Genomic DNA, 21,719 nt, shown 5'->3' with positions numbered 1-21,719 from the left:
CAAGAATACCAGGGCAATGAGACGTTTCTCCCCTTTACAGTCATGGCCCCGTGCCCCATCCCACCCATGGAGACCCCAGAGGCAGCTGGCAGTGCAGTGTGGGTACCCCGTGGCAAGGGAGGAAACCGACCCTGTTCTCTTTTCCCCATCAGAGGCTTCCAATAAAAGTCGGGGGACTGGGGAGCTTTACATTGAATGACAGAGTGAAATTGTGACACTAGGTTGGACTGGATTGGGTTACACCTGAAGATGACTAGGAAAGCTCCAGCATGGGCCCACAGGTGGGGAGGCAAGACCTAGCAGCGGATTTGGAAGGTAGAGGAAAGAAAAATGTTTCTGCTTGCACCCTACCAAGTTCAAAAACCATCTAGTAAAAGGCTTCCTATTCTTGCTGAAAATCTTTCTAATGGCTGACACGCTCTTGGGTTGATAGGTCCTTCTTTTTTAAAAAAACCTTTTAAAAAGATTATCTTTTATTGGTGGGTGAAGAAACAGAACAGGGAGTGTAGATTCCCTGCCTGTCCTGTCATCTCAGACGCCTCAGGAGTCAGGCCCAGCTGTTTTGGATGGCAGTTGTGGAGCCGCATGGTGCTGGGGTGCTCTCCTCCCTCATACCAGCAGTGACTTCTGCAGCCGGTGTGGCTGACACTGTGGGTTTGCTAGCACCTATTTCCTGTTGCTTGTCTTCTGTGGACTGAGAACCTGGGGTAGGAAGGGCTGAGCTCCATGGAGGCAGAGGGGGTCTTTCAGGTTCCCCACTGGATCCTGGCACCTGGTGCCTACACACCACACTGCTCACAGACACACTGAGTGACAGGCTGGAGAAGCGCCTCGGTGAGGCCCTCAAGAGGACAAGGCCTTATGACTGCTGCTTCCTGAGATGCCCCATGGAGGGGACCAGATCATTTGCTTGCAGATTCAGTGACCCATTACCCAGCACCTTTAAGGAAGCCAGACATACTGGTCTCCTCTACTTCTTACAACAGTCCTCTGAGGCAGGAATTATCATCCCCATTGTATAGATATGGAAACTGAGGCATGCTAAGTCAATGAGTAGCAACCAGACTCATTCCACTGCCCTACAGTTAGTACCCCACAATGGGACTCCTCTCTACCATTACTGGTTGGCAAATTGAGGCAGGCAAAGAACCACTCAGGTACAATATGGATGGATGGATGGATGGATGGATGGATGGATGGATGGATGGATGGGTAGATGGGTCGGTGGATGGGTGGATGGGTAGATGGGTAGGTGGGTGGATGGATGGATGGATGGGTGGATAGGTGGGTGGGTGGATGGGTGGACTGGTGGACGGGTGGACAAATGGAGGGATGGGTGAATGGGTGGATGGGTGGATGGGTAGATGGGTGGGTGGATGGGTGGATGGGTAGATGGGTGGGTGGATGAGTGGATGGGTGGATGAGTGGATGGGTAAATGGGTGGGTGGATGGATGGATGGACGGGTGGATGGATGGATGGGTGGATGGGTGGATGGATGGATGGGTGGATGGGTGAATGGGTGGGTGGGTGGATGGATGGGTGGGTGGATGGGTGAATGGGTGGGTGGGTGGATGGATGGATGGATAGATGGCCAGAGCCCTCAGTAAACAAGGCAGTTGCTTACCCAGAGTATTTGGGAGGAGGTGATAGGGAGGGAAGGAGGGTTCCAAGCCAAAGCTGTGAGGGAACTGCTGAGGTTCCAGTCTCACCTGGAGATCTCTGTGAGGGCATCAGGAGCAGAGGGATCACTAGTGACTGGCATTTCCCAGCCCAGGCCAGGACTCATGGGGGCAGAGACAGGGAGGCCAACTCCTGGTCAATGCAAGGAAAGGCTTCCCAGGAGCCCGAGTGGCTGCAGGTATGGAAAGAGGGCGGGGTGCTTTGACAGGTGGAGAGCGCCCATCACTACAGTCTGTAAGCAGGTCTGGTTCCACAGAGAGGACTCAAGCCTCAGATGTGAAACTAGAGACTTGCTGTCTAGGGGTTCCCTGACCCAAGTGCTGCTGGGATCCATGGATAAGCAAATAAATATGGGACAAGGATGACTTACAGCTGTCTGAGATGGCCCATGGTAAGTGTTGAACAGAGAGGGCCAAGAAGGCAAAGACAGACAGTTTTTAGAGAACAAATGTGCATTAATGTTGTCAGATGAATAACTCTGTGTTCACCTGGGCTGACAGGACCTTGAGATTAGAAATGAGTTTCCAGAGTGCCACGGTTCTCCTCCGAGTCCCAGTCTGATGGCCTCTACTGGGCCTTACAGAGCCCCTCACCTGAGCAGCCCAGCTGGCCGGGCCCCAAAGATGCCTGGGCTGGGCTCCATTGTGCTGGGAGGCCCACAGGCCCATGGCTGACAGGGGCCCCATCAGAGCCCTGTGAGCTTCCAGGGACTCCCAGGGGTCCCACTAAGGGGACAATACAGGCACTGGACAAGGACACACTGCGCATGAGTGTGGCACCTGCCCTCAGCAATACTGATCACGAGGCAGCTGTCTGTCATGAAGATGAGGAAGGTGATGACAAGAGAGATGACTCTCTCTAATGTTATGGGGCGTCTGGCTTTTGACCAAGGTCTGTCTGGCTTGAAAGCTTTGTTCTTTTAAATAGGCCTTTTCAATGACGAGGCAGGAAAGTGCCCCACTACCTCAGTTCCCCTGCCTCCTTCCCTCCTGCACTCTCATGGGGCAAGCCCAATTCCCACTTCTTTCTCCTGTGTCATGAAACCAAAACATGCAGAAAAGTGAGAGAGGGCTGGACATGATGGCTCATACCTGAAATCCCAGCACTTTGGGAGGCTGAGGGGGGTAGATCACTTGAGCCCAGGAGTTTGAGACCAGCCTGGTCAACATAGTGAAACCCTGTCTCTACTAAAAATACAAAATTAACTGGGTGTGGTGGCACACGCCAGTAATCCCAGCTACTTGGAGGCTGAAGCAGGAGAATCGCCTGAACTTGGGAGGCAGAGGCTGCAACGAGCCGAGATTATGCCATTGCACTCCAGCCTGGGTGACAGAGTAAGACCCTGTCTCAAAAGAAAAAGAAAAGAGAAGAAAAGTGAGAGAGGAGGCAAGGAGCAAACACAAGATGGCCAGAGGTAGATGGAGACACGCCCCTCAGGCTCAGCTGCCTGGAAGTCCAGTGCTAGTGCTGTTCCTGTGCAAGCCTGCTTCAAGGTAACAGAGACAGGTGCAGGGAGATGGAGCAGGTGTCTGTAAAGGTGGCCTGAGGCTAGACTGAGGAGAGCCAAGTCATGCACAGCAAGGGGCAGGACCTTCCCAGGAGGTCATAGGAACCAGGACCAGGTTCCAGATTCAGGGGAAGGGATTAAGTGGGTAGGGTGCCTGGTGGGGCTCTCACGCATGATGCCCTCCAATCCTCAAGGAACCCTGTCAAGTCAGTACTGTGCTGTTACTGTCCCATCTTTCAGGCAGGTGAGGAACTGAGGATAACAGTGACTCGTCCAGGTCACACAGCTGTGCACAGCCCTTGCCAAGCTGATTTGGCAGTCGGGGGCTCACTAGGATCCAGCAGTGGGTGAGGCAGGAGGCAGAGGCCGACAGTGAGGGCAAGTGAGGAAGGGAGGCCGTGGGCCCTTGGGGGTGACTGATGCAGGGGAGGATGGAGCTGAGCCACCCCAGACCCTGAGCCCTGGAGGAGGCACTGACCCTATAACCAGCCAGGAGGGGTCCAGCTGTCTTCACAGGAAGAGCAGGGCTCCTTGCTACATGGGTTCCTGCCTGTGACCAGCCAGGGGTACCAGTGGTCCAGGCACTGTTGTTGCACACCCCCGTCCCCAGGCATTGCCCTCCCACACCACCTATACCTGCCAGGGATGTCCCAGGGGAGCACAGGCCCACAGTGAGTCCAGGCAGTGGGGCGTGACAGGGCTCAGGCACTGGGTTCTGGTTCTGGCCCGTTCCATACAGTCTGCATGAGTCACAAACCTCCTGGGCCCAGATTCCTCCTCTGTAAGATGGGGATGAGAGCATCATCCACTTCCAGGGGCTCTGAGGACTAAATGGACAACATCTGCAGGAGCCTCATGCAGGGCACTTGACGCTCACTGGGCTCCTGGAAGGGCAGCCGAAAGGATTCATGCATGTTAACTGAGAGGAGCCCAGGGAAGGGGCGTTTACAAGAACTGAGTTTCATCCTAGCTGGGACACTTCTCTAGACTAGTGGCTCCCACTCTATGGCCTCAATTTTTTCATCTGTAAATTGGGGAGAATATGTGGACTCCTAAGCCCTTATAGGGCTGATATGGGGTGTCCTGCTTTGCGGCTGTGAATTGCTGTAGGTGTGAGGGCTGGCAGGCTCCCTTGGGCTTGGGACTTGCTCAAGAGACAGAGATGGGCCCCTAGAGCTTCAGGGGAGCCCCACTCCTATGCCCATGCCCTTCCCTGAAGGCAGGGAGAGACCCCTGCAGCCTCTGGAGGCCCTTTAGCCCCCTCTGCCAGCCTCAGCAGGTTCAGGACCTCGGAGCTGAGCCTGAGGCCTTCCGTGCCTAGGGGCTAGTTGGACTCTGCACCTGCAGGGGACGGCATGCGGGGCTCCTTATCCTTGCTTGGCCATTAACCTGCACGTCTCCACTCGCAATCCTCTAACGTTGGTTTACTACTACAATGTTTACAGACGAGGAACCAAGGCTCAGAGAGTTGAGGGGCTCCCCAGGGCCACGCATGAGTGTAGTAGGATCAAAGCGGGCCACTGGGCTCTAAGGTCAGAGTGAGAGACAAAGATGGCGCCTGCCAAGTAAAGGCTTCTATGTTGGAGCCTGGGAAATTGCTCTACTCTGCCCAACACAGCCAGTGGACATGTTGCACAGAGCCACGTTGCGGAGAAACATGGCTCTAAGTAGAGTCAGATGCTCCCCCTACCCCAGGCCTGGGGAGCTGGGCTGTGTGAGGAGTCTGGTGCTCTCTGGGACCATTCATTATTTAACATTTTACTATCAGCCTACACAGAGGTAGGACTCAAATCAAGACTGCCGGGTGCAGTGGCTCACACCTGTAATCCCAGCACTTTGGGAAACCGAGGCGGGTGGATTACTTGAGGTCAGGAGTTCGAGACCAGCCTGGCCAACATGATGAAACCCCATCTCTACTAAAAATACAAAAATTAGCTGGGTGTGGTGGCAGGTGCCCGTAATCCTACCTACTCGGGAGGCTGAGGCAGGAGAATTGCTTGAGCCCAGGAGATGGAGGTTGCAGTGAGCCGACACGGTGCCATTGCACTCCAGCCTGGACAAGAGAGCAGGACTCTGTCTCGAAAAACAAACAAAACAAAACAAAACAAAACAAAAAGACGGCTGGACCCTGAGTACAAGCTCCTTCCCTTGAGGACTGGGAGTTATCTGAGGCCTGGGATGAAATTTCTGCAGCCTGACACACAAGGCACGAGATGGGTGGATCACGAGGTCAGGAGATCGAGACCATCCTGGCTAACGCAGTGAAACCCCGTCTCTACTAAAAATCCAAAAAATTAGCCAGGCATGGTGGCGGGCACCTGTAGTCCCAGCTACTCGGGAGGCTGAGGCAGGAGAATGGCATGAACCCAGGAGGCAGAGCTTGCAGTGAGCTGAGACCGCGCCCCTGTACTCTAGCCTGGGCGGCAACTGCCCAGGCTGGAGTGCAGTGGCATGATTACAGCTCACTGCAACCTCGACCTCCCGGGCTCAAGTGATCCTCCCACTTCAGCCTCCCAAGTAGCTGGGACCACAGGTGTGCACCACCATGCCCCAGCTAATTTTTGTATTATTCATAGAGATTGGGTTTTGCCATGTTGCCTAGGCTAGTCTTGAACTCCTGGGCTCAAGCAATCCACCTGCCTCAGCCTTCCAGAGTGCTGGAATTACAGGCATTAGCCACTGCACAGGGCCAGAAGTCCTGATTTTTAAAGGCTCCTCAGGTCCAGGCAAGCTGAGGCTGGGACAGACATTAATTCCTTGCAGGGTCTTCTCTTGATCCACTGAGGAAGTTGGTGACCCAGCCTCCAGGCCTTCCCTCCAGACCCTCCTTGAAGAAGAGTGAGAGCTGGTGGGCCTTAAGGAAGTCGAGACGTCATAGATGGACTTTCTTGGGGGAGCTGGAAGGCAGAGCAATCGCAGGGAGGAGCCCACAACCCAGGGGCCCTCTAAAGCAAGTGTCTCCCTATGTGTGCCTACGGTGGGAATATGATGAGGAGTCTGTCATGGACTCGTGGCCAGTCCAGGTTGGGCAAACTTAGGAGGGTCCAGACCTCAGTCTCCTCACCTATAAAATGGGAACAACAAAAGCAGCTCTACTTAGGCCCCCGAAGAGCCAAAACAATCTTGAAAAAGAAGAATAAGGTTGGAGGACTCACACTTCTTGATTTCAAAGCTTACTACAAAGCTACAGTAATTGAAGTAGTGTGGTACTGTCACAAGGACAGACATATAACCAATAGAATGGAAATAGTGAGCTCAGAAATGAACCCTAACATATATGGTCAATTGATTTTTGACAGGGGTGCCAAGACCATTCAATGAGAAAAGGACAGACTTCAACAAATGGCGTTGGGAAAACTGGATATCCACATGCAAAAGAATGAAGCTGGACCCTTACTTTATACCATATGCAAAAATGAACTCAAGATGAATTGAACACCTAAATGTAAGACCTAAAGTTACAAAATTTTAAAAGGAAAACATAGGGAAAAACTTCATGATATTTAACTCGGCAATTATTTCCCAGATATGATATTAAAATCATAGGCAACAAAACAAAGAGTAGACACATTGCATTCATCAAAATGAAAAACTTTTGTGCATCAAAAGACAATATCAAAAGAGTGAAAAGACACTCCGGAGTGGGAGAAAATATTTACAAATCATATCTCTGATAAAGGATGAGTATCCAGAATATATAAAGAACTCCTACAGCTCAACAATAAAAAGACAACCAATTCAAAAGTGGGCAAAAGTCTTAAATAGACTTTCTCCAAAGGAGGTATACAAATGCCCAATGAACACATGAAAAGATGCTCAACATCATTAATTATTAGAGAAATGTAAATCAAAACTGCGATGAGATACCTCTTCATGCCTCCTAAGGTGGCTATGATTTAAAAAAAAATAGAAATTAACAAGAGTTGGCAAAGATATGAAGCAATTGGATCCCTTTTGCATTGTCGATGGGAATGTAAAACTGTTTGGCAGTTATTCAAAAAGTTAAATAAAGGATTACCATACGATCCAGCAATTCCACTCCTAGGTATATATATAAAAGAATTGAAAGCAGGGTTTCAACAGGTACTTGTACACAGATGTTCATGGCAGTGTTATTCACAATAGCTCAAAGAAACAGCCCAGTGGCCATCAATGGATCAATGGATGTACAAAATAAAGTATATGTGTAGAATGGAATAGTATTTTGTTATAAAGAGGAAGAAAATTCTGACACATGATATGACATGGATGAGCCTTGAAGACATTATGCTAACTGAAATAAGCCAGACACAAAAGGACAAATATTATCTGATTGTACTTATAGGAGATGACTAGAATAGGCAAATCCATAGAGCTAGAAAGTAGAATCGAGGTAGAACAAGGTATGAGGTGAAGGAGTGGGGAGTTATTGTTTGATGGGTACAATTTCTGTTCAGGATGATGAAGCAGTTCAGGAAATAGTGAATGTTCTTAACGCCTCTGAATCAATACTTAAAAATGGTTAAAATGGTCAATTTTATGTTACATATAATTACCACCACTCCCAAAACTTTTAACCTCTGCTCACTCAGGTGAGTCAAATGAGGTCATGAAAATGGTACAAACCAGATGTATGCCCATTGTCAGCAACGGTAATTTTTGTTTTGTTTTGTTTGATATTGAGCTCTTATTCCCCAGGCTGGAGTGCAGTGGCACAATCTTGGCTCACTGCAACCTCTGCCTCCCAGGTTCAAGCAATTCTCCTGCCTCTGCCTCTCGAGTAGCTGGGATTACAGGCACGCACCACCACACCTGGCTACATTTTTTGTATTTTTAGTAGAGACAGTTTCACCATGTTGGCCAGGCTGGTCTTGAACTCCTGACCTCAGGTGATCCTCCCACCTTGGCCTTCCAAAGTGCTGGGATTATAGGCATGAGCCACCACACTCGGCCAGCAATGGTAACTAATTACCACAATTATCTATGTTGACGCCTGTCAACCTAAAGTTCTACATGGAGGCACTGGGGAACTTTGAAAAATACTGATGTCCAGGTCCTGCTCCCAGAAATCGGGATGTAATTGACCTGGGTGTGGCCTAGGCATTGGGATTTTTTAGAATGACAGTCCTACAGTCTGGCTCTCTGCTTCATTTCTTTTCTTTCTTTGTTTTTTCTTTTTTGAGACAGTCTTGCTCTTTTGCCCAGGCTGGAGTGCAGTGGTGCGATCATGCAGTCACTACAGTTTCCAACTCCTGGCCTCAAGTGACCCTTCCACTCCAGCTTCCCAAATACCTGAGACTACAGGTGTGCACCACCAGGTACAGCTAATTTTTGTACCTTTTTTTTCTTTCTTTTTTTTTTTTTAGAGAAGTGGTTTCACCATGTTGCCCAGATTGGTCTTGAACTCCTGGGTTCAAGTGGTCTTCCCGCCTCAGCCTCCCAAAGTGCTGGGATTACAGGCATGAGTCACCCCGCCTGGCCGCTGTTCTATTTCTGACCTTATCTCCAACTACTCTCAACCTTGGTCACTCTCTCTAGCCATGCAGGCATGCTCTTGCCTCAGCCCATCACCCCCTCACTTCCTCCCCAGTGTGACTGTTTCCCGTTCCTGTTTCCACAGCTGGGAAGCCCTGAGTTCCATCTGACCACCGCATCCCCACACTGGTTGCTGGTCTCCAGGGTTCCAGCTGGCACTTCCTGTTGCCCAATGGTGGGTGGCCTGTCAACACAAGTGGGAGGAGCTGTCACTCTCCTGCCTGCTCCATCACCCATTGCTCAGTGTGCCAGGCCTCAGAAAACCACCACACCCTCCCATTAACTGCAAAGGGCTCTCTGACCCAGACCTGGGAAGGTGGCATCCAGGCCTAGCCCAGTCCGAAATTCCATCCTTGTGGCATCCCCCAGGCCCACATCCCTTCCATGAGGCTCAGTTTCCTCTCTGTAAAACAGTAATAAGAATACTGACCTCACAGGACTATTGCTGGAATTCAGTGAGATAACATAGATCATCTTGTTATTTGAAACCAAAGGAATGATTCTCTAATGGTGGAGTATAACATGCAACGCTGAACATCAGTGGAGGAGGCATTCTGGAAACAGCAAGATCTATGTATAAGGCTCACCCTATAGGTGCATATCCAATTATAAATCTGGGTCCCCTGGGACCTGTTCCTGGTCTGCTACCCCACTATGGTGAGCAGGAGGAGGTGGTCCCTTAGCACTGCCCTGAGCTGCAGGAGGAGGTGGTCCCTTAGCGCTGCCCTGAGCCGCAGGAGGAGGTGGTCCCTTAGTACTGCCCTGAGCCACCCCATCCTCAAAGCCCTTATCTTAAGTGATGATGACCCTGACATCCTACAGATGAGGAAACTGAGGTTCAGAAAGGGAAAATGATTCTCCAAGGCCATCCAGCAAGTGTGGGTGAGGGCTGGGTGAGGCTTCAAAGAAGCCCACTTCCTTCTTCTTTTTTTTGAGACGGAGTTTCGTTCTTGTTGCTCAGGCTAGAGTGCAATTGTGAAACCTCAGCTCACTACAACCTCCACCTCCTGGGTTCAAGCGATTCTCCTGCCTCAGCCTCCTGAGTAGCTGGGGTTACAGGCACGAGCCACCATGCCCCACTAATTTTTTGTATTTTTAGTAGAGACAGGGTTTCACCATGCTGGCCAGGCTGGTCTCGAACGCCTGACCTCAGGTGATCCACTCGCCTCGGCCTCTCAAGAAGCCATTTCCTTCTAAGCCTGGAGGATGGGTCATTACTGAGTCTGTGAGGGAGGAACCTTCCAGAGCCAACCCAAATGGGAGTCCCGGTGTGGGCGGCCCAGGGCCCAGGGCATCATTCTCTCTAGCTGGAAGCAGAGGCAGTCTTGGTTTCCACCCAAAGTTCCCTCCATTGTGTGGTTTGCAGCGTCAGCCGGGCTCTGGGTGAGGAGGAAGGGCATCCCACTCACAGCCTGCAGCCTCTGTTTTCTTTTGCACGAGAGGAAACAGCCACCACCAGAGAGGGTGTAGAAAGGCAGAAGAAAGTATCCCTGCCACCACTTAGGGCAGAGACCTTTCATAATCCAGCTCGTGCCTTCCCTTCCTACCAGTCACCTTGCACAATGCTCTGGGCCAGAAAACTGTCTTCCAAACCCCCTTCCACACCTTTGCCCATGCCGTGCCTCCCACCTTGAGTGCCGTTTGTCCTCCTGACATCTCAAATCCTCACCCACCCTCCAAAGCCCAAAGAAAGGCCCTCCTTCTCCATCCCAGGGGCTGCCCTAGCTCTGTGTAGATGCCAGGAGCAGCCAGGAAAAGCACGTGGGTTCCTGGGGACTGGAGCACAAAGCAGGTCATCAAGAAGCAGATCTTGTTTTTTATCAAGAATAAAATTGAATTAAGAACACCAAATCGACCCAGAGCCCTGCAGCTAGCAAATCCTGGCAGTGACCATCTGCAGGCATCGCAAAAGCAGAGCAAGCAAGACCACAAACCTCTGCAATCTTCTAACACCTGAGCAGCCAGACACGTCCTGTGGAACGGGCACAGATGAACCAAGTTCTTGGTCACCAGAGGCCCATGTACCACAAAGTATGCACAGTGTGTGGAAAGGGCGTGCTAGCAAACCACAAATTTGGCGTAGAAACACCAATTCAGTCTTGAAAGCAGGAATTACTTAGTTTTCTTTTTAAATATTTTCTTTTTAATGACACAGGTACTCTGTATTGACTTGCAGAAAATCAGATGGGGGATGGAGAGAATCCTACTTCCAAATCCATAGACACCAATGTTAATATGTAGGGAGCCATCCTTTCATCCTACACAAATTAAAATAGAAGCAAGAACAAACTCTCTAGAATTCAGGGGCAGAGGGCAATAGAGTTTGACAGACCTGGGTGGGAGTCCCTGCTCTACCCTGCACAGGTGACCCTGGTCTGGTCCTAATCCTGCCGTGCCTTAGGTCCCATCACAGAGTCAGGAAGACACTGACGATGGGTTTGGGAGCATGTGGACTGAATGGCACCATGCCTGGCACAGAACAGGCACTCAGCAAACAGGCAGCATTGCTGCTTCTCAGGGGATGATGTAAGTAGCTGGGATTCAGGGAAAAATTCTTCATGGGACTTGAAATAAATGTCATCTTTTTCATTTTTAATTGTTTGATTTAATTTTGAATAATTAATACATTCATATGGTTCAAAAATCAAACAGTATAAAAACATCAATCCTGAAAACATTCACAGACGCTCAGCCTCATCCCTCATCCATCTCTTTTCTCTCATTCTCCCAACAGGCAACCACTTTAATGAGCTCCCTGTGCATCCGTCCACAGATTTTTGTTGTCAATACAACAAGCCTGTGCCAGTATAAATGCTTATTTCCCCACTTTTCACAATGGATTGCCGACCAGACAAACTGCTAGATACTCTCTGCTTTTTACAGGGAACATCAGGTCTTAAAGAGCTTTCCCAATCAGGAAAGGGAGAGCCTCCGTCCTCACTCCTTCTGACAGATGCAGCCAGGCAGGTGCTGAGAAGGTACTTGGTGGCAGCAAAGGCAGGATGTCCAGGGCCTTCAAAGCCACAGCAGTTTGCTGGGCTGTAAGGCCTTCCACAAAGTCAGAGCAGGCTCTAGTTTCCAGCAGGGCCCCATCCACAGGCCCTGATCCTTCCAGGCCATTCTGGGGTCCCTCCTTTCTGTGTGAAAAAGCTCCTGCCCAACCAGAGGACTATGGGGGATCCCAAAGTGGCTGCTAGTGCCCATGGCTAAAGAACTGCCCTCACTCTTTCACCCAGAAATGCCTCCTCCCCTGGAAAAGAGCCATTAGCCTCCTCTGCCCAAAGAAATCATCCCCAAGTGAAAAACCTTTAGAGTCAAAGATCTACCCATGGTGTTACTGTCCAGAATAATAAATAATTGTCAGTAACCTAAATGTTCAACCATGGGGGATTGGGCAAAAAAAATCACAGCATAGTCACCAAATTCACAAGCTAGAGCACTGTGCGGCCATGAACATCGGTGTGGCCGAAAATGAGGAACCCATGTCCACACCCACAAGTGTTCCTGATGGAGTGAGTTACGCTAAAAAAAAGGAGAGGGTGGCAAACTGTGAACACTAGCGCTACTGAACCATACACCAAAAAAATGGGTAAGCTGGTACATTTTATGTTATGTGTATTTCACTACAATTTAAAATAAAATTTAGAATACTAGAAAAAAAGGAGGGAGGGCGGTGCATGGTGGCTCACGCCTATAATCCCAGCACTCTGGAAACCAAGGCAGGAGGATTGCTTGAGCCCAAGAGTTTGAGACCAGCCTAGGCAACATCAGGAGACCTCACCTCTGCAAAAATAAAAAATTTTTAAAAGAGAGGGAAAATACGAAATTGTGTACACAGTATGCTTGCACCTATGTAAGGCAATCTCACCCAAACACAGCAATATCTTAGCAGTTGTGTGATTAGACTAAAGGTGCTTTTTCTTTTCCTGGTTTTCTCCATTTCCCCACTTTCCTTTTAGGATTTCATATTAGTCGATTTTGTTTCTTTAGACAGTATACATATACACATACACACTTTAAATATATATATACACACACACATACACACTTTAAATTATACATATATACACACACACACACACACACACACACATATCTTTAAATGCCCAGGATAGAACAGGTGCCCAGCAAATGTCAGGCTCTCCTAATGCCCCTGGGCCATGGTAGACAAGTCTGGGGGTAGAGACAGGCAGCTTTGTGACAGGTCAAAGTAGCGCCCCTCAGTCCCCTTCTCTGTAGTCTCATAAATGGGCATCTCAGCGTCTCAGAACTGGGAAGGGAAAAGGCACCAGTGGCTGAGTGCCACATAGGGAAGGGGCGGACCAGCCTGGCCAGTCCCACTGTGTGAAGCTGGTGAGTCACTGCCCCACCCAGCATCAATGCTGTCACCTGTTAAATGGGCTTGGGGAGGCTCAGCTCCTCCCAGTGTGGCACAGGGGTTTCCAGATGGAGCCAGAGCCCAACCTCAAAGGGGAGAGACGCCCACATGTCAAGGGGAAAGTTCACGCCTATTGTTCCCATACCCCCTTGGTGGTTCCCACCCAAAGGGTGGGTGACGGTCACTGTAGTGCATGTGGCCCAGCCTCCCCAGGTCCTTACTTTTCCTTTTAACTACCCTAAAAGGGATAGGATGTGGATCTCAATAGAATCTGATCCAGAACTAAATTTTCCCTCTTAAAACAATATCTAATGACATCTTTGCAAAGGCCATTAGATGGACATACATATTGTGAGGGATGGGGGGCCTGGGAGGGGATGGCACAGTTGAGATGCTGCTCCTCTCAGAGCACTCCTTGCCTGACCCAGTTATTCCTCCAGCTCTGGCACTGGACCATGGCTTCCTTCAGGTCAAGACAGTCTCATTCATCTGATTAGATGTTGCAGGGTGAAGAAGCTCAGGGGTCCAGGGTGGACCACCTAGTAGAGAGCCCTACTCACCAAATATTTGCAGAATATAACAAAAGTGAAATGAAGCGCTGGGCACTGTGGCTTACGCCTGTAATCCCAGCACTTTGGGAGGCCGAGGTGGGTGGATCATCTGAGGTCAGGAGTTCGAGACCAGCCAGGCCAACATGGTGAAACCCCACCTCTACTAAAAATACAAAAATTAACCAGATGTGGCGGCGCACGCCTGTAATCTCAGCTACTCGGGAGGCTGAGACAGGAGAATCGCTTGAACCCAGGAGGTGGAGGTTGCAGTGAGCTGAGATTGTGCCACTGCACTCCAGCCTGGGCGACAGAGTAAGATTCTGTCTCCAAAAAAAGTGAAATGAAGTAAAAAATGGGTTCAGGAAGGGAGATGGACCATGGAGACATTCACTGTCCATTCATTTATTCTATGAACACATCCTCAGCTGGTACCCCACTCATCAGCCCTGTGCAGAGGATACAGACAGACATTTCTTGCAATAGTTCAGCCGCCTACTGGGAGTGGAGCTGTGACAAACTGGGGGCAGGGGGAGGACCCTTCCTTCTCTGGGTTTCCCAGCTCCTTAGACTCAGTGCTAGGCTAGACAACATGAGGTCTAACGCCCTCTCCGCTCGGACAGCTGGGATTTGCAGACTCAACCTTGTCTCACTGACAGGTCCCACTCTGAGGCTCATTTACAAACTTCCTGCCAAGGGATGATGCTCTTTATCATCTGCATGTATCACAGAAATCACATTATCCCTTCCCTCCCCTGTGGCTGGTCTGCCCTGCCTCACTCCTACAGCAGCATGCATCTGAACACTCAGCTGCAGCTAAAATCAGGCTATAAATAAATACTGTGTGGTCACACTGATACAATTACAAAAACAGGTCGACCGAGGGACAGGACTGTGTCTGCACCCACGCTGAGTGTCCCCACTACTTCTGTACCATTACAGCTGCTTTTCAGACTGTTTCTGTCTCCTTCCTTACAATCAGGCTGCTAACTGCCCTGCCTGTGAAATGTCCTCTCATAGTCCAGGTCCACCAACATTTATCCATCACCAACTGTGTATCAGGTACTGTGCAGACTGCCACCAATTGCTACATCTATAGGCTAAAAGACCCCATGCCAAGTTCGTTAAAATTGTGGGTGAAATTAGAGTTCACAGGACCTGAGTAAAAGCTAGGGGACGTCTCCTAGGAGTGTAGTATATGAGCTTTAAGGAAAGCTCTTAGGGAAATCATCTTTGGCTCCTGAGAAACCACTTTTGCTTCCTCCCTTACTGTGAGCTAAAGCCAGACACAGCAGGGCTAGCTCCCCTCCTCCGCCCCGTGTTCTGTATGGGTGAGGTGATATGGGTGATAACTGAAGGGCTGTGATCTCAAACATGATCTTTCTAGTTTAGCCAAAGTAGGGTCCCTCCACTCTGTCAACTCTGTCACCCAGACCAGAGTGCAGTGGCGCAATCTCGGCTCACTGCAAACTCCGCCTCCTGGGTTCAAGCCATTCTCTTGCCTCAGCCTCCCAAGTAGCTGGGATTACAGGAGCATGCCACCACGCCTGGCTAATTTTTGTATTTTTAGTAGAGTCAGGGTTTCATCATGTTGGCCATGTTGGTCCTGAACTCCTGACTTCAAGTGATCCATCTGTCTTGGCCTCCCAGAGTGCTGAGATTACAGGCGTGAACCACTGCACCCGGCCTAAAAACCAGTCATTTCTAAACAGTGTGCTGGCAGGCTGAAGGGTTTGACAGTGCCTTGGGCTGGGGTGGGGGAAGGCCCAGACAAGGGCCAAGCTGGCTGGGCTGTTCCTAACATAACACCTGCGGTCAGAGTAGTGTGCCTTTTCTGTTTTACAGATTTGTCTACAAATGAAGCTTCAAAATATTGTTCTAGCCACCTTGTCTGATCTTCTTACCCCTCTGGGAGATAAGAGGATTTCCTCTTACCCCGAAGCCAAAAGATCCAGTGATATGAAAGATAGAGGGATCCTGCGACAACACAGGTGCTGGAGCCAGCCTGCCAGGGTTTAATCCCAGCAGTGTGACCTTGCGCAAGTCTCTTAATGTCTCTGTGCCTCAATTTCCTCATCTGAATAAGAGAGAGAACAGTAGCATCTGTTTGAAGGATTGAATGAGTGAATATGCATTCATCTTGGGAACAGCGCCTGGCACATCTTTTGTGCTCAGCAAATGTTAGTTGTTATGCACTGGGATGGGCTGAGCATCAGGAAGAGGTATTAGAATCCAGAGCCCTGGGGCAGGTGATGCCTTGATGCGTACAGTGACCTTTCGGGGCGTCGGCCCAGACTCAGTGTGAAAGGTTCCCACTGGCTACTTCTCTCCCCTTCCTGCTCTGGCCTTCCCTAGGGAAACTATATGCCCACCCCAGACCCAGGAAGCCAGCCACAGAGGAGAGCAGGCACTTGGAGACCAGGAAGCCCAGAGGTGCGACGAGCTCAGAGTGTGGGCAGGATGCCGCTCAGGAAGCTCCACAGGCGCTGGCTGCTTGCTTCTGCTGCTGCTGCCACACCCTGATCCCTTATACGCCACCCCTACCTGTGCCCAGATCCTGCCATAGGGGCTGCTCCTTGCCCAGCTCTGCACTAGGCTCTGGGCCTGGACAGAGGTCTCGGTGATAAGATAGTCAAGGGGTCCTGGCCTGCCCTGGGCTAGAGTGGACTGGGTTTCCAGGCCCTACCCCTTCCCCCAACTTTGCACACCAAGGCAGGGCAGCAAGGTGGTGACTCACAACCCCCACCACCCAGGGCTCCAGCTGCCAGCCTGGGCCCTGAGCATCCTGGTGCCTGGTCCTCCGGATGGGCTGAGGCAGCTCTGCCTCCATTCGATTCTCTGGGCTGCGCCCACCCTGTCTTTGTAGAGATGGGGAAACTGAGGCCCAGAAAGGCACAGGGTGCCCTCCCCATGTGGGGTCCTTTGCCTACTGTGCAGTCAGTGCAGAGGAAGCAGAACATTCACACGCTGGCCACAGGCCCCAAGTGGAGCTGGCCGGAAGGGAAGGAAGGCCTGGCTCCGTGGCTCTCATCCTCCTGGCTGCAGCCCCAGGAAAGGGCCCAGGGAGGGCAGGGCAGTTGGCTGGGGCTCAGCCGGCTGAGCCGAGGGCCAGAGAGTCCTCTTCGGGGTTGGAGGCAGCACCCCAGGACAGCCATATTCCCCAGCTCCAACCAGAGAGGTCTCAGCTTTTCCCCAGAGCCCTGGGCACAGCTGGAGCTGAGGGGCAGAGGGGGAGTTGAAGGACAGCTGGAAAAATGCTGAGATGATCCGGGGGTCCAAGCTGGGCTGCAGGCCACGTGGCCCGGGCCAAGTCACTTTACCTCTACCACTGGCTGGGCGCCCTTATTTCATGGGGGAAATGACTTGATTTAAGCCTGTGTTGAATTTAAGAAAGTAAGCAAGCAATTGCCCGCCTGGCTGCCTCCTTGAAGGATCCCTAAGGTCTGCAAGGGACAAGGGGCTGGGTGAGGGAAAGAGAATTACCATTTGGAGTGAGGCAAGGGGCTGGGGTCTTTAGTGCACTGGATCCCCTTGCTGATCCAATGCTTTAGTTGGTGTGTTGATTTTTATTTATCCCCATTATATAGATGGAGAGACTGAGGTTCAGAGACAGAAATGACTTGCCCAGCCTATAAGTAACAGAGCCAAGACCTGAACCCAAGTTTGTCTGGTCTCTAAATCTGTGACCCCTCCTTTGCTGCCCCACACATCCTCCTCAAGCCCCCACCCATGTGTTACCCTCTGCTGAGGAGCTCCTGCTGTGGGGAGAGGTCTCCCAGAGGAGAATACAGCTGGGGCAGCAGAAAGGAGGACCCTCATTCATGGAGTCCACTTGCCTTCCAATCCAGAAGGGTGGGGGCCCGGGTCACCTCCATGACTATTAAGACCAAGAATCAACCACTATTTTATGAGAAAGCTCCCCTCTCAGAGCCGCACCCCATCACCTGCATGGAGATTTCAGCCTAGCTCTGCCCGCTCCACTTGTTCAGTGCCCCCAACCATCCTCACTCACCCAAAATGCATCTTTGAACTGCAGCTGGGGCATCATCCTCAGGCGTCTGCCGCGGCAAAGCTTGCTCTCCTGCCACAGGCTGGCCTGATGGAGGGCCAGGCGCCAGCAGCACCGTCCCAGTCCTGGCAGGGCTGGCCCAGGCCCCCCTTCCCGCCCGGCGCCGTCTGCAGCACTCAGAAGGCAGCCATGAGCCAGAGAGGAGCTGCCGAGGGGAGGAAAAGGCTCAACCTGTTTTGTTTGGGGCTAGAATCGGCAGCAAAATGAGGAAGGAGTGGAGCTCAGTGATGGGAGGGCGGGCCCTGGTGTCCAGCCCAGCCCCTCGCCGACCCTGCGGTGATGGAGGACACAGTCTGGGACCCAGAGCAGGGAACAGGGATGCCAGCCCTGTGTGGGAGGCAGTGGCCAGTGGAAGAGGCAGGCTGGAGTTCAGGCCAGGCAGGCAGGCAGCCCGAGGCCTGCGCAGGAAGGTTTGTGCAACCTCCCCCCGGGCGGGCGCGGGGCCCTCGCCCACAGGAAGTGGAGTTGCTGTGCTCCCCTGTGCAGCCCCGCCTGCCACCTGCCATCCTGCTCTTGCCTCTGCTTGCCCCTCCAGAGGCGCGGGCTCACTATTCCAGAGGTCATATGCTAAGGGAGCTTGAGGCCCACCGACAGTGTGGCCAGGAGGGGCCCAGGAACCCCAGGTGTGTCACTGGCCAGCCAGCCCAGCGCCCTTCCAGGCTGGGCCCAGAGATGCCAGGCTCTCTACCCCGCACAAGCAAACCATTCTTGAGGGGCTTACCCAGGCCTAGGGCATCTGTCATGCATCAAAACCCGGCTGCTCCGGGACCCGAACCAGGTCCTGCCCTCAAGGGTCCCACAGTCTGGGGGCAGACACAGCTGTGCTCTGGGGGGCTGTGAGCACACAGAGGTGAGGTGAGCAGGCAGCAAGATGAGGGAGAACAGCCTGAGGCCCCGGCACTGCCCCCCACCCCCCACCACCGCCACTGCCGCAAGTCTCCTGATTAGACACTGTTTGGGGCAGAAAACCCCCCTCTGAAGATGGAGACTTCCGGCTCAGTGAATGGGAATAGACGGAGAGAGAAACAGTATTATCAAGGTACAGAGTAGGGTGTTTGGAAACCCAGCCTGAGGCCCAGTTTTTTTTCATTTTGACCCTACCCTTCAAGGGCTGAGGGACCTTAATAGACTCTCCAACTCGCTGAGCCTCAGCTTCCTCATCTGCCACACCCAGTCTTTGGAAAGGAGACGGTGTCAAGAATATTTCTGGAATTTCCAGTTTGGTGTGCAGGTGCTGGGGGCACTGTGTGGTACCACCTGAGGAAGAGCCCTGGACTAGAACCCCTACCCCAGCCCTGAGGAGCCAGGCCCTGCCCCCTCAGCAGAAGATGCAGCAGGAAGTCCTGAGCCCAGGGCAGGCTGGCAAAATGGGATGAGTCAGGGATTGTCCACAGATCACCACCCTCACTGATGTCTGCCTTACAGCTGACGGGGTGGTAAGTAGATGAGAGTTGCTGCAGATGAAATAGCTGAGCTCCCAAGTGCCCATTATGCATGCCCAGGGTTTAGAGAGAGGTGCACACCCAGTCTCTGAAATAGCCACCCAAGAGGAAACACTCTGGGGAGAATTGCAGAGCAATGGGACTGCCCCCAGAAGGCCCTCACCTCCAGAAACCTTGGACTTGAGCTAACCTTTAATCTGTAAGGCACCCCAGTCAGGTTTTTTGTTACTTGCAGCTGAAGATAACTAACAGTGTAAAAATCCCCTTGAACTTTGTAGGCCATAGAGTGAGGCAGGCTGCACCTCCCCTCCCAATGGCACCACCACCTCTGATAGCACTGGCTCAGCCTCCCTGAGCTCAGTTTCTCCATCCATCAGATGGGATGATGCTTCTAGGTCTGGAGCAGTGTAGAGACCCTCTGTTAACAGAAGTCTCCTGCCCTCTTATTGGCAGAAAATTTCACAGCTGGGCTCCCTGCCCTGCCTCTCTAGGTGTCCTTCCCATCACCTCCCAGAGGCTTCCGCTCCGGCCAGGCCTCTTCCCTCTCCCCAGAGGCACCTTTCCCACTCCCACCTGCTCTGTTCCCAGCCTCCCCTCTGGCAAGCTTTCCTTGATCTTCCTTACCTTGGCAAATCCTCCCACCCCTCAAAGCCAACCTCAAGGCTCCCACACATGAGGCCTTCGTTTCCCAATTGCACTTGTCCAGCCAGGGCAGCTCCGGATGGAGGGCCATGCTGGTGATGGGCTGGAGCAACTGGGGAAGGAAGTAATGGGAGGAACCCCTGGAGAGACTCTGCAGTTCTCTGCTAGAGAATCTTCCTCCTCCCCTCCCTTCCACCCTTACCTATTGCAGCTCCCCGGGCTGGGCGACCAGACAGCCAATTCGGCTTTGGAGTACTTACCCAGCACCGGGTACATCATTCCGCTTTTCACATGGACCGCCTCACTTACACTGTCATTATCCCCACTTTACAGATGAGCAAACCAGTGATTAAAGAGTGTAAGTAATGCACCCAAGTAACAGACAATAAGCGGAGGGCTGGGCTTTGGTCCGAGATCTGTCGGAAGTCAAAGCACATGCTCTTAACTTCCACGGTTGTCTTTTACCAACAGCCCTCTATTCAAAATGGGTTTCATTGTTCCTTTCTCCAGTTCTACCTCGAGACCCTCTCACCCAAGTTGATAGATAGAAAAACAGTCTAGAGAAGCCACCGGGGCTGATGGTGCTATTGGGATGAGAGGCTGCCCATTCGCAAGGCCAACCATGGGGAAGTATGAGCACATGACCCACTTTGGGCCTTTAGCACATGCTATTCTGCAGTCACTGTGTTATTTGCATCAGTTGAGGATGCTTTTGGCTGCAAAGAACATAAACCAGAGGGTCTGACACAGAGGATGTGTGCTGTCACCTACACAAAGGGGCTGGAGGCAGGGCAGCCTCCAGCTGTGGTACTTGAGGGCTTCAGCTCAGTCTCTCTGAGTTTCTCCTGCATCTATGATCTTCCTCCTTGGGCTGGAGGCCAAGGAGCTGCAGCAGCTCTAGTCTACAACCCCAGACACAGCCACAAGCAGAGAAAGAAAAGGACACCTGCCCTTGTGTCTCATTTTCTCCAAAACCCCTGCACTCTCCCTTCTGCCCAGCTCCCCAGAAGACCTTCCCCTGTGTCTCCTTGGCCCAAAGTGGGTCATGTGCTCATAATTCCCCATGGTTGGCCTTGCAAATGGACAGCCATGGATTCTGAAAGCCAACCACGTGACCACCACAACCTTCTCCTCAGCCCAGGCACACAAGCACTGCTGAGCACCAACTCCTGCAGGGTCCTGCTGGGCCTGGGGCCTCAAGGGGAGGCCAACTTGGTTTTTGCTCTGAGGGGCCCAGAGACTGACAGACAGGTTCCAGGAAGTTCTTTTTCCATGAGGAGTGGCTCAGAGCGGGTGAGACCAGAAGAAGATATTGTGATGACTTAGACAGGAATGAGGTCTGGTTGGGGCAGGTGGGGTGGGGCTTGGGTGGATTGGTGGGATGTCAGGGAGATGGAGGAGCAAGACTGAGACACATCTGAGTACCCCTCAGAAAAGAGTACTGTCCTAGGGGGCCCCTATTCCCAGCAGCCCCATCCACACCCACGCCCAGGCCCCTGGAGAGAGGAATACAGTCCTGAAAATCACCGCTTTTTAGTGACTGTTCCAGTTGCTTCAAAACAATTTGCCTTGAGGTCTGTGCAATTGTGCCTCAAGCCAGGCTGTGGGGGCATCCACCTCCCAGGCAAAGCCCCTGCCTGTTTTGCATGATATTTGAACACATCTGCTTGAAGAATTCAAGAAGCAGTAGCTCCAAGGATTAAGAATAAAATGCAAAATCAGGTTTTATAACATTTATTGTCACAGCCCCCACCACCAACTGGCAGGACTCAGCTCCTGAAGACACTTCATCCATTCCTCTGAGCCACATAAACAACAAAACCAGTAACACCAGCTGCCACAGAAGGAGGATCAATATTTACAGGACCTCCACCAGTTTCACAGGCTTAATCACACTGATTGCTCACTGCCTGGACAGCTACATAATTTATGGGGCCA

General features: G+C 51.7%; 1 protein-coding gene across 12 annotated transcripts in view; it reads right to left on the bottom strand.

The window, feature by feature from the left end:
• Positions 1-18,444, bottom strand: part of PSTPIP1 (proline-serine-threonine phosphatase interacting protein 1) — a 42,479-nt gene extending 24,035 nt beyond the window's left edge. For 5 of the 12 annotated variants that reach the window (XM_077940006.1, XM_015142790.2, XM_015142791.3 and 2 more), the window contains exon 1: positions 17,641-18,152. In XM_077940006.1, coding sequence (XP_077796132.1) covers positions 17,641-17,676 — 36 coding nt within the window. In that variant the 5' untranslated portion in view covers positions 17,677-18,152. Of the gene's footprint in view, positions 1-17,640; positions 18,153-18,418 lie in introns of those variants that run through there. The other 7 variants (XM_077940013.1, XM_077940012.1, XM_077940005.1 and 4 more) reach the window with 6 other exon arrangements.
• Positions 18,445-21,719: the final 3,275 nt, after the last annotated feature.

Source organism: Macaca mulatta, chromosome 7 (genome assembly GCF_049350105.2).
Source record: "Macaca mulatta isolate MMU2019108-1 chromosome 7, T2T-MMU8v2.0, whole genome shotgun sequence".
Classification (NCBI taxonomy): Eukaryota; Metazoa; Chordata; class Mammalia; order Primates; family Cercopithecidae; genus Macaca; species Macaca mulatta.
The sequence above is the reverse complement of the archived record's forward strand: the minus strand, read 5'-3'. Positions and strand labels throughout refer to the sequence as shown.